This window comes from Rousettus aegyptiacus, unplaced genomic scaffold, assembly GCF_014176215.1.
Source record: "Rousettus aegyptiacus isolate mRouAeg1 unplaced genomic scaffold, mRouAeg1.p scaffold_m13_p_15, whole genome shotgun sequence".
Lineage (NCBI taxonomy): Eukaryota > Metazoa > Chordata > Mammalia > Chiroptera > Pteropodidae > Rousettus > Rousettus aegyptiacus.
The window spans coordinates 28294821-28308144 of NW_023416290.1; the positions used below are offsets into that span (position 1 = coordinate 28294821).

The 13324-nt window shown below is 39.8% G+C and overlaps 1 protein-coding gene across 5 annotated transcripts; it reads left to right on the plus strand.

The window, feature by feature from the left end:
- The first annotated feature begins 4 nt into the window (after nucleotides 1-4).
- Nucleotides 5-9270, plus strand: PDP1 (pyruvate dehyrogenase phosphatase catalytic subunit 1). 5 transcript variants are annotated; one of them, XM_016129478.2, is made up of 3 exons: nucleotides 5-232; nucleotides 1046-1080; nucleotides 4740-9270. In XM_016129478.2, exons 2-3 carry the CDS (start codon nucleotides 1050-1052, stop codon nucleotides 6395-6397), a joined length of 1689 nt encoding a protein of 562 aa, XP_015984964.1. In that variant the 5' UTR covers nucleotides 5-232; nucleotides 1046-1049; the 3' UTR covers nucleotides 6398-9270. The 5 variants fall into 5 exon arrangements, with proteins under 5 accessions (XP_015984964.1, XP_015984983.1, XP_015984956.1 ...); XM_016129470.2 differs by lacking the exon at nucleotides 5-232 and adding an exon at nucleotides 488-506; XM_016129487.2 differs by lacking the exon at nucleotides 5-232 and adding an exon at nucleotides 528-654.
- Nucleotides 9271-13324: the final 4054 nt, after the last annotated feature.

The following is a 13324-nucleotide window of genomic DNA, read 5'->3' on the forward strand; positions in this document are numbered from 1 at the left end:
GCCTCCTCGCCTCTGCGGCAGCCAATCAGGAGACAGGAAGCACCGGGCCGGAACGTGTGGGCGAGACAGGGTGGCTACCCCGCGCGGCGGGGGTGGTGAGGGGTGAGCTGGCTCGGGGCGCGGGGTCGCGCTCCAGGGAGTTGCGCGCGACAGTGCGGAAAGAGCGCGGGTGGTGCAGCCGCCGCAGCCGCCTCCTCGTTGGGAAGAAGTGGCTCCTCCCTTGCCGTGCCCGGTTCGTATTCCCTGCTCCCGGCCCCGAGCCAGCCGGTCCGAATCCTCCTCCACCCGCCTAGAGTTGTGAGGGGGCGCCGCGCCTGGGATGAGGCGGCCGCGGGCGTGCAGACAGCGGGTGGTCGGGCGGCGGCTGGGGCGCGGTGGGGACAAGCCCCCAGGCGCCAGGTGCGCGCGGGCCTGGAGGCGGCGGGCAGGGTGGCGTGGCAGCGCTAGGCTTTGATAGGAGCCACCCCATTGCGCCGGCTGTCAGCGCCTATGGGACCTGCCGGAGGGTGAGCTCCCGGAAGGTGTGGCGCAGGCGGTTTGTTGTCTCTGTCCGAGGGTTCCCCGTGACACACTCAGGAGTCTCGGGTGACCCCACAGGCAGCCCACCCTGGGCCGCCTCTGGTCTGGACCGAAGCCGTCGGCGTGTGGGGCCAGGTGGGGCCCGCAGCGGGCGGAGGATGCGGCACGCCTGTGGACTTAGCGCAGGGGCCGGATGGAGGGGATGGTTCTGGGGCGCTCCCTTGCTCGCGTCTGGGGCCCTGCTGCCTTGGGCTGTGGCTCTACTTTTCTCGGGGGGTGGGTGGGTAGGTGGGTGGGTTGGTTGGTTTGCTTTCCTTCTCCCCCACCCGTTTCTCCCTCTGTCCTCTTCCCTCCCCCCAACCCAGCCCCCATTCACTAGGCTAGTTTGAGACCTCGCCCCTCCGCTCCCGCCTTCCCCGCCGCCTCTAATGAGCATCTCTGCATTGCTTTCAATGGGCCGGTGTTGCTGTCGCCGCTGCTGGCCGCGCGGGTTGTGGATGTTGTCGGCTCCGTGTTGTGATGACAGGAGAATGTGTGTGTGTCCCGGGCCCAGACGAATTGGTAGGTATTCACATAAAGACCTGCGTTGGGTACCCAGGAAGGATGGTGACTGATTTTATGTGTGAATAGTTTCAGGTGGGTCGGCTTGGAATTAAGGGCAAAGTAGATAGAAAAAGGGGACAAAGGCTTCTTGGATGGATGCCTTGGTGAGTGCAATTTTCAGCTAGGAACAAAGGAAACTAATCAAACAAGTGTTGGCTTGGAGCTTCTGAGTCTTTGGAAGGAAACCTGTTTCTTCGTTCGTGTAAATACAATGGGAGCTGCGAAATAGGCATTTCCAGAAAATGCTGAAAAATCTTAGTCTTTATGCAGGGTATTTAATGCGGTCAGATTACCTTAACTGAGGTTCTGACCCATTTAATGACTAGTATATCATGTTTTTTTCGTTTACACCAAAAGCTTTGCAAAGCGAAAGAGCTCTAGAGTCTGTGCAGTAACAGCATCTAATAACTAATTTGTTCTATGGGTTTACCGATGAAGTGGAATCTTTTCTTGGCATAGGCTCTGAAGAGCACATCAGTGAGAATGGGTTTCACTCCCGTGTCGGGTCGCAGTGCATCTTTCTTTATTAGTCATTGGCAAAATCAGCCAAATTCTAGGATGAAGATGCTGCATATAACATGGCTCTGTCTGAATCATGGGATAGAAACTTTTCAGTGAGAACGTAGTCAAAAATAACTTGAAATTTTGACACAACTCCAGTTGACTAACAACTGCACCTTGTTGCTGTTTTTGGCCCAATCAAGAGTTTTCTACTTCCATTAATTTAGCAAGATAGTTAACAAAAGTTTTGTTTTCATGATTTTGTTGTTGAATCACAGAATATTCAGAAAGATACTCAGAGTGGTTACTGGAAACATTTGAAAGTACTTAGACAGCTAAGGGTATCTATCTGGTTAGATGGTGAGAATATATGACCTGTACTGGTGAAGATAGGATGCTTATTAATCACAGAATGTGGTTTTCACAAATTTCAGCTTTCCTAAGAATGTGTCTTTTGATGCCATGTTGAGAGTTGAGAGATTGAGATACAGTCTCAGTTCATATAATAACTGAAAGATACAGTTGATAAAATTCACTCTCTGCTTTTTGTTTTCAATTTTGAGAACTTTTGCTTTGAAGGTAAAATGTAGTATATTATTTGAACATTTAAGTGCTTTCTGTTTGCATGTATATGTTATTCAAAGCATTTGCTGTATGAATCATTAGGTTTTTTTGTTTGTTTGTTTGTTTGTTTGTTTTTGCCACACGATATTTAATTCATTTGGCAATCAACTACAGAAGCAGAAAAAATTTCAAAGCAAAAGGTTTTAAGAAAAGTGCAGATTTCCTGGCTTGTTATTTCTCGATTAGACATTATGTAAGAAAACCCTGTTATACATCTATCAAATCCCTACTTTGAAATTTATACACAAACGCACATGCGCAGACACATAGTACTTTTGATTCAAACTACACTCCAGAAGCACACTTTTTTTTCCCTATAGGATTCTTGAGTTTTAAAGTAAGCACAAATATAAACTTATGGAGAAAATTTCTTCTTCCTTTTTTTTTAAGATTGGCATCTGTTTACATTTTTAGTAATAGAAAAATCTTTGTACAGAGCATGAAATGAGTTAATGTGCTTTCTGCATGCAAACCTAACAAGATATGGTTTATGTCTGGAAGCCAGTATCATGTGGCCCAACATTTGAGCACATCTCCTGGCTCAGTCATGTACACTTAACCTCTGGATGACTTTCAGGTTCCATGTGAAGTACTGTTATTTAGGTGGTTAGTCTTGATAGCTACCTGTTCTTCTGGAATTTCTATATTTCATTACTGCATTTTAGAATAGTTATTGATCTTATTTCCAGAATTCTAATTTTACCTTTTATTGCTTATTCTTGTCTTCAATTTTGTAAAAAAAATCCCTTTTTAACTAGTACAGTTACAATAATGGTACTTTCTATCCCTTGCAAACCTGCTCCTATATAACTGCCTTATGCTGTGCTTATTACAGAAGCAAATAAGAGTCAGTTATTCTCTTTGGTTTTCTCTGCTCTCCCACATCCCACTTAGCACTTTTTCTCCAATTACTCTTTAAAAGAGGGTATGCAAAAGTAATGCAATATATAGCTAACACTCCATGATATTTATAAATTTTTTGTTCCTTAATGGGCTCAACCTTAGGAATAGCCAATACTAAGATTCAGTTGGTTTTGTTCCCTTTATTTCTTTTTGTTTACTGCATTTATTTCCTTATTTAAAGTATTTGCAAAGTCTGTTTCTTTATAGGCCAAATGAATACAATACCTCAAGAATTCAGGGAAATATTATTGAGGAAGAAAGATTATTTCTCTCGCATAAGTTATCTGCGTTACTGGTAAACATTCATTAAATTTTCAATTAAATGCCCAGCAAAATCTTTTCAGTGTCATATAATGAGTGATATGATTTAATTTTATTCATGATTATAATTCTCTACCATTTTTATCCAAGCCTTAAGATTCTTAGACTATTATTTTATCCCAAAGACAGATAGATACCTTTTTTAAATGTAAAAGAAAATATTCTCTTACATTCTAGTGGTAAATTCTACTTGGGATCCATAATACATGAAAATAATCTTCCTGTAGCTTTTCCTTTTGGCTGATAAGCAGATGAAAATGCTAACGAGTAAATTAAATTCTAGCACTGAAACTGTTTATGTTACAAATAAAGTTTTGGAACTGCTAGAATACTTAAACTTTTTTTTTTTAATCATGAAGGACACAGTAAAATTAAACAACTGGTAATGAAACCTGCATTTTATTTGAAAGCCTCACTTCAGCAAACACTTATAAAGGCATAGAATCCTAGAAGGGGCCTTAGATAGCATCTGTTCTAATGTGTTCACTTATAACTTAGGAAATTGAGGCCCAAAGAGGTGAACCAGCTTTTACAGGATTAATTGGCAATTTGGCGGCAGACCTATGTCCCTGAGTCCATCAGATTGGTGCAGTGGTCTAGAAAACATTTTTTGCAGACCATCCACTGGGGTGTATGAAGATATTATTGGAATTTTTTATTCATTATGTAAAATTTTTTGTGTATGTTATAATGAATATTATACAGTAGTAGTATATGTGTATAACTTACAAATAGTTTATGAACATACTTATGTTGAGAATGCATCCTAATACTTTTTTGGTGATAGCCCTGTGTCATCAAATGCTAACAATTGACCACAGATCTAGAAATTGGATCTTCATAAATGGGAGAAGTCCCTGAGCAATATGGGAAATCCAAGGCCTTTTTTAAGGATAGGAAGAACGAAGAGTGGCTAGCTGGACTGTCACTGCATAATGTTATATAACATTCATCTCCTCATCTATCCCTAGCCAAACCTATCATACATTCTGCATAGTTTGTGCTATACAAGAAATATCGAGGGCAGTGGGGCGGAAGTAAAGCTGAACTGCAGTTCAATCCTAGCTCCATAAAGAATTGAGAACTTGGTGCTCAGCGAATATACTCTGTAGAAATAGTATATGATATGAGTATAAAATACAGTGCCTCAGCACAGGGCTTAGTATGTAGTTTAACCTGCTAAATATTTGCTATAAAAGCAAAATAGATTAAGTAATCTGAAATATAACTTTTTGTGTGTGTATGTACCTGTGTAATTTGCGGTCTAGGAATCCCAGTCAGAAGTTCCAGCCTGCCACTGTTCTCTGATGCCATGCCAGCACCAACTCAACTGTTTTTCCCTCTGATCCGTAACTGTGAACTGAGCAGAATCTATGGCACTGCGTGTTACTGCCACCACAAACATCTCTGCTGCTCATCCCCTTACATTCCTCAGAGTCGCCTGAGATATACGCCCCATCCGGCGTATGCTACCTTTTGCAGGCCAAAGGAGAATTGGTGGCAATATACCCAAGGAAGGAGATATGCTTCTACACCACAGAAATTTTACCTCACACCTCCACAAGTCAACAGCATCCTGAAAGCAAATGAATACAGTTTCAAAGTGCCAGAATTTGATGGCAAAAATGTCAGTTCTGTCCTTGGATTTGACAGCAATCAGCTACCTGCAAATGCACCCATCGAGGACCGGAGAAGTGCAGCAACCTGCTTGCAGACCAGAGGGATGCTTTTGGGGGTGTTTGATGGCCATGCAGGCTGTGCTTGTTCCCAAGCAGTCAGTGAAAGACTCTTTTATTATATTGCTGTCTCTTTGTTACCCCATGAGACTTTGCTAGAGATTGAAAATGCAGTGGAGAGCGGTCGGGCACTGCTACCCATTCTTCAGTGGCACAAGCACCCCAATGATTACTTCAGTAAGGAGGCATCCAAATTGTACTTCAACAGCTTGAGGACTTACTGGCAAGAACTTATAGACCTCAACACTGGGGAGTCAGCTGATATTGATGTCAAGGAGGCTTTAATTAATGCTTTCAAAAGACTTGATAATGACATATCCTTGGAGGCTCAAGTCGGTGATCCCAATTCTTTCCTCAACTACCTGGTGCTTAGAGTGGCATTTTCTGGGGCCACCGCTTGTGTGGCCCATGTAGATGGTGTTGACCTTCATGTGGCCAATACTGGTGATAGTAGAGCTATGCTAGGTGTGCAGGAAGAGGATGGTTCTTGGTCAGCAGTCACTCTCTCTAATGACCACAATGCTCAGAATGAAAGAGAACTGGAACGGCTGAAATTGGAACACCCAAAGAATGAGGCCAAGAGTGTGGTGAAACAGGATCGGCTACTTGGCTTGCTGATGCCTTTTAGGGCTTTTGGAGATGTAAAATTCAAATGGAGCATTGACCTTCAAAAGAGAGTGATAGAATCTGGCCCAGACCAGTTGAATGACAATGAATATACCAAGTTTATCCCTCCTAATTACTACACACCTCCTTATCTCACTGCTGAGCCAGAGGTAACTTACCACCGATTAAGGCCACAGGATAAGTTTCTGGTGTTGGCTACTGATGGGTTGTGGGAGACAATGCATAGGCAGGATGTGGTTAGGATCGTGGGTGAGTACCTAACGGGCATGCACCACCAACAACCAATAGCTGTTGGTGGCTACAAGGTGACTCTGGGACAGATGCATGGCCTTTTAACAGAGAGGAGAGCCAAAATGTCCTCGGTATTCGAGGATCAGAATGCGGCAACCCATCTAATTCGTCATGCTGTGGGCAACAATGAGTTTGGGACTGTTGATCATGAGCGCCTCTCCAAAATGCTGAGTCTTCCTGAAGAGCTGGCTCGGATGTACAGAGATGACATTACAATCATTGTAGTTCAGTTCAATTCTCATGTTATAGGGGCATATCAAAACCAGGAATAGTGCGTTTCTTACCCCGTTGACTCTCAAATGAAGTTGATTTATAGGGTAGGTAGATTTTTTAAAGATACTAAAATAACAAGCATTTCCAGCGGGTCATTCTAAACATTTACTCAGTTCATCTTGTAGTTAGCCAAGAACTCCAGTTGAATTGGCAGCAGGGTGGCGGGATCATGAGAGTCTCATTCTGCCTGGCTCAGACCTCACACCACCTGCACTTGAGTCAAGTCAGTTTCTTATTGCAGATGTCTTGTGACACTGGCTTCTTGTATCAGTCTGAGAAAATCAGGATGACCTGGCAAGTAGGATCTCAAATAGGCCAAAAGCAAGGATTTTATTGGGCATGTTCTCTTAGTAAAAGGGAGGAAACAACAGTTCACACCTGCAAGCCCCATCTATCACTAAGATTCCAGTGTACACGAGAACATTCATTGCATGATTTCCTAGATATACAATCTGTGCATTATTTATATAAATTTAGTTTAACCTGAAGTGGTTTTCAGATCCACTTTAAACCACAGATGACTAAGAATCAGGCAATCTGAATTTGTGTTTGTGATTATTTGGAATATTTTCGAGATGGAAAAGCAAACTACTCCCTTCCCTACTCAATTACTAATGTCATTGAAACATTTTCTATTTTGCCACACTTGAAGACAAATAAAGGATTTTAGTTTTATCTACTCTTATATTGATGTTAAATAAAAAGATTTTTTTTTAGTTTGTATTAATGAAAAAGGTTATTTAGTTTGAAATAAAAAGATCCAGAATAAAAAGATTCAGAATAAAAAGAAGAGACTGATATGTTCAGCTATTGTCATTGATAGCCACCAGCATATCACTCTTATGTAATTCCCAAAGGCTTGGCATGTTATACATGTGTGCGTGTGGGGGGCGGGGCGGGGAGAGTGCTGCTGGGAAGTCGTACTTCTAATTTCATAGTGATAAGGATTTCTATCATTTGGACATTTAAGGATGACATATATAAGTTCACATGTCAATTTGGGGAGTAAGTTGCACCATTGGGTGTTGAGACAGGAGGAAGTTTTATTTTTCCCACTTAGACATAAGGCAGTTAAAATATTTGCTTTAAAAATTACTAAATGCTTTAAACATTGTAGCTTATAAATAGAAATATTAAGATATGTACATGAGAAATTTTAAAAGGTAACTATTTTGCATGTCTGATGCTTAATAGAATACTTAACAGAATCAAGTGTTATTTACAGCAGTCTCTGTAATTATTTGCAGTCTCTTCTAATGCTGTATTGAAGTAAAAAAGTAAATATGTTCAAATTGGCTTTTGGGGAACTTATCGATATGTAACAAATGGCATTTTCCTGTGTTTAATGGTGATCTGTGTATAGCTGTACATATATTTTCATCACTTACTCTAGCATCGCTGTTATAACTTTGACTATGTTCGATATTCATATAGATTTTAATAAAAAATATCAGCTTTCCCTTGTGTAATTAGTTGAGGGTTGTTTAGGAGTCTTTTCAGATTTCTGTAGAATATGAGCTATATTTTTAAGGACTCCGGACACTACAGCAATGTAGAACTGACTACAGAACTTGTTCCTGTTGAAAAATAGACTCAGGAAGATTGCAGCTCAGAACATTATGAATATTTGTTTTCTGAGATCTTCTTTTCCCTCCATTTTTTTTTTTGTTTGAGTGTTGTTTTTTTTCTTTTTGTTAGCTTGGAACTTTTCTTCCAAGCAGCATTTTGGAGGGGGAAAAGGCTGTACTATATATTTATTTCTAAATTTTTTTTTTTTGACAGAGGCTTTTTCTTTTAATGAAATAGATATAGACTGTAGTAGCAATTAAAACACATTTTCAAGCTATTTTAATTTCTTTTGATCACTATAAAGAGTTTCAGAATATATTCGTAATAAAGTCTCATCTTTATATGGTACAGTATATATAAATTTAGTTTCCTGTGGTCACGATGAACATAATTGCCATTATTACACAAGAAACTTGATCTGCAGTCTGAAAGCTGGTCTACTTTCTAGAATGAAAATGCAGTGTGGTGTTCACATTGTTGAGACAAAAATAATTGGATGTTAGATATCTGAATCTACAATCATCTGAAGGCAGTTGTGATTTTATTATAATTGGTTGTCACAGTGATCTTATCTCTAGAATTAAAGAATATGTGTAACCTTTCATCATATTTAGCCTTTCTTAAACTTTTTTAAATTAAACTTTCTAATATATATATATATATATATCAACTTCTGTATTTATATTTAACCAATGGCTGATGATATTTATAATATGCCCTTAACTACTTAAGTGAATGGTGGCATGGTACACAGCACTTGGTAGAAAAACTGTGTCTTATAAAAGGTGTATCTGCATGAAGACGTAAGAAAAGTTTATATATAATATAGAGTATGGTCAGAGAAATAGCTACAGTGAATTAAAGCTTCATATCTGCTTTCGGAAGGGCCTCTTTTTTTAAAAAAATTAAGTTTATCGGGGTAACATTGGTTAATAACATAATTTTCAGGTGTACAAGATTATAATTCAACATCTGCGTATTCTGTTGTGTGCTCACCACCTGAATGAAGTCTGATTTCCTTCTGTTATCATGTACTTGCTCTCCTTTAACCACTTTGCCCTCCTCAACCCCCATTTCCTTCTGATAACTACCATTCTGTTGGCTGTATGTATTGGTTTTTAATAATAGTAAGATTTATTAGATTCTTTCTATGGTGGTAGAGTACACTTAACTTTAGGATCCAATAACTAAGTAGTACTGTTTTAAAAAGCCGAGGTATAATTTTCATTCAATAAAGTACACATATTTTAAATGTATTATTTGAGATTTGGTAACTACAACCCTAATAAAGATATAAAACTTCCATTGCTTCGGAAAATTTTCTCATGCCCCTTTCTAATTAACCCCTCCCCACGTAACTTGTTTTGATTTTTATCGTCATAGATAAGTGTTGCTTTTTATAGAAAATCATATAAATCATATGTATGTACTCTGTGACTGACTTTTGTTCAGGTTTTTGAGATTCATTTATGTTATCGAGTGTATTCATAGTCTTATCAAATAGCATTTCATAGTATGAAAATACCACAATTTATACATTTCCATAGGCTAAAAGTTAGCTTTCAAAGGGAGAGGGAGTGGATTAACAATTCTCATGAATACTATTTGGTTGAAGTGTAGTTTTAACTTTGCAAATACATTTACAGGTGACTTTTATCTTCTATACTTTAAAGGTAAGACTCTTTTTTTCTAATGCCCTTTAAAACAAATGATGAAATTTTTTCATGGTGAAAAATTTGGAAGGATCGGAGTGTGTTCCTTTGCTATTGACCTCTTTATGTACCGAGATATTTGAGTTAATATTCCTTAAATGATTGAGCTAATGACTCCTAAAAGAAAAAGGCAAATTACACCTTGTTTTTTATGGTCTTGGTCCATCAGCCATTGCTCAATGATTGAGATGAGGAAGGAAATAACTTGAATGCTGCCTTAAATTAGGACTGAGGTGTTACAACTCACTTGAGTATTTTATTAAACAAGATTAGCACTGCTAAGAATGAGCTCTCCTATTCTCTAGTCAAATATACTGAATATGGGTTCTTGTTAGCTTTGTCCTTGGGGATAACAAAAGGGTCTAGGTAACTTATCTTTAGTCTTTAGGTTAACATATCTTAATTCTGACCTTTTTCATAAATTAATAAAACAATAGCTATTCATTATAGAATTTTTCACATCTTCAAAAGCTGAGTCCCAGACAAGCTGGGTAGATGACATCTTAATGACATGTGAATTGACTTGTTACAATACGAAGGTCATTTCCTTTATGAATTTACTTTGAAAGGCAAGCTTAATCCTATTAAATTCGGTCTGCCCAGTTCTTATGATAAAATTTATACCTTGGATTGAATCCTCACAGTATGTAAGCATTGTTTTCTGACTAGCTCTCAAATTACAAGCCTTCAAAGTGAATATATTAAGAATGATGAAATTTATGCATTTCATATGCCATGAATGATTAGCCAGTGCACATATTTTAAGGACCACAAAATTTACGCTTCATTTATTTAGGTTCATAAAATATGCACATGCTGGGTTTTAAATTGTTCTAATAATTTTTTAACTTGTTTATCAAGATTTTCAGTTTTTAAAGGGCAGGGACCTTGCATTTTGTTTTCCTCTTTGAGCTAACACAATATTGAATATAAAAATGTTCAACATTTCTTTATTTTTACATTAGAAGTATACAATCAATTTTTTTTAAAAAAAAACATGAACTTTAAGAAATTCTCTCCTTTATTTTATCAGAAGTTAACATTTCAATTTGGGTGCAGAGAAATAGCTTATTCCTGTAGCTATAGTTTTTTTTATCGTTAAGTTTCAATTATTACTGAAACTTGAACTAGTTTTCTTCTCTAATTTTCTAAGCCCTACCCAGTTAACCAACTTTATGCCTGCAGCACTGACTCATCCAAACTGCACAACCAAATTTTACTACAGTGCAGAGAGATTAGTGGTCACATTCAGCCTTTCAGAAACCTGAAAGGTTGGGTGCTGAACAACAAACAAGAAGCCAAGAAGAGTCAAAGAACCAAAGACTTTGTCTGATTAATCAGTTTGTCTCCTTGAAGGACAGGAACAGTGTGCTTGCCTGGCGGTGTTGCCTTGAAAGGCCAGCCTTCTAGTGCAAAAGTTGAGAGGACTAGGAAACAGGATAAGAGACATGAGAGAGGAAGGGAAAAATAAATAAAAGCTAGAGAAGAAAGAGAATGGTGTCAGGGAATTTCAGTGGAGATTAAAGGCAGTATTGGGAGCAGGGGATATCAGATCCTGTGATACTTTGGACCAGTGACAGAGATGAAAGCAAAGCAGAGGAGAGTAGTGAGCCGAGTGGTGATGAGGTAAAGGGTTTTTGAAAACATTTTTAAGCCCTTATGAAATTGTGTATTTTATGTTAGGGCAGCAACAGTTGGAATGCAAGACAGTTTCCACGAGCATGGCCATTTCGTCTCACCTCATTAGGAAAAAGAAAGAAAAGTCTCTGAAACTGACCATGCAGAAGGGATCTGTGGTGCTCAAATGGACAGTTTTCTGAAAAGAACTTCGCTTTGAAATCATTTTTTCTTGCTCCAAATCTGGGGACAGTTAAATCAGTCTAATTTAGCTTGATTAAAACAGAGGCTGGATCACTAAAGCCCTGGTATTAGAAGAAACTCAACTGTGAGGCTGAACAGACCAGAGAGAGCTCATTTCTAAAGCAAGGCCTTGCAAAGGTGAAGTCAGTTCCCTGGGGCTCTTGCTTAGAAGGGCTAAGATGACATCAGGTATTGTTGCCAGAAAGGTTCTTGACTTACTCCATAAGAAAGAATTAAAGGGTAAGACAAATGGTTGGAGAGCATGGGGGTCCAGTGACCAGATTCTTGTCCTATTCCTCAGGAAAGAATTCAAGGGCAAGGCAAACAGCAAGCTGGAAAGTGGCAAAAATTGTTAAAGCGAAAGTACACACACTCAAGAGCGGGGAGTGAGGGTGCAGGCTTACTAGAGAGAAAACGCGAGTGAGCAAGATGGCCCGTTATGAATTTTTTTTGTTTTCCCTGGAGGCAGAGCCCAGGCCCTCCTTTTTCTTCTTCATATGGTATTTCTGGAACTGTCATAGTGTCAGCTGCATGATGGGAGTTGCCAGTGTTTGCAATGAGGTGAGATTATACTGATATTATAATTAGCCAAATGTCTCTCTTAGCCAAAGACAGTGTCTAGGCTGGAAAAGACTGGTTTTGGTTTATCCCCCTTCCTGGGCCTAAAACGGGGAAGGAGGTCTGAGGAAAGGAAAAAATTTCCAGAGCCATATCCTGGAGTGGTAGGAGCTTTCCCTGCACTGCCTGTCCTGCCTCAGTATAACCAGAAAGTACACTGACCTCACAGCCATTGTAATACTAACAGTAACCACCACTACTTTTTCTTGAGCACTTAATTATATGCCAGGTCCTGGAAAGTACACTATATTCATTTTCTTCCTTAATCCTTGTGCTGGCTAGTTTCTGGCCCCTCAACCCCTTATCAAAGCCAGCTCTGATCTGTTGTGTGTGCCAGGAAGCTGAACCCTACAAGCTATACCTCCAAGGCTCATTTGCCTCCTGACTACCATTTCAACCAATGGCTGATGCCAGCAGGCAATGGGAGGGTAGGATCAGAGAAACACCAGGAAATGTCTTCCTCATTCCCTCCATTCTTCCAGCTGCATCTCCAGCCTTAGCTCTGTCCCTCTACACCATAGTGCCCTTCCTTCCACCCCCTCCACAATTGCCTCTTTCTCCTTCTAGTTCTCAGTGGCTCAGGGCACACTGTTCCTCCCTTTGTCCATTCAGCCTTAAGAATGATAATGGCTTCCTTCTGTTGCTTGTCTCGGAGTGCCTTAACAACCCTTTTCGTTCCCTCATCCTTGCTCCTACCTCTGTAAGTAATCTGTTCATTTGAGTCTGGGTGAAAGTAATCTGGGTGAGATCAATTTTCTGCCAGGACAATACCAATGTAATCTTCAAAACAAGCTAAAGTATTATCTTCCCTATTTTACCTGGCATACAGAGGTGAGGTCACTCATCCAGGGTCACACAACAAACACATACCTGTGTATTTCAAAGCCTGCAAGTTTAATCATATACTGCCTGTCCTTTCCATCTAACTAGAATGATCCCTTTGGAATCGAGAAGACCTGAGGACTATCAAGTGGCCAATATACCAGTGATCCCTTGAGAAGCAGAAGCAAAGATCTTCAGAAGAAGTAGCAAAGATTGATATAGCTTAGCAGTTAGTCTAGCACAAAGGGAATGAAACCACTTAGAGATGAACAGAGTGCTCCAAGTGAGGACATAAAATTGTGGTCTTATAGATTAGAACCATAGCTGTCTAGTTGAGCAGTGCAT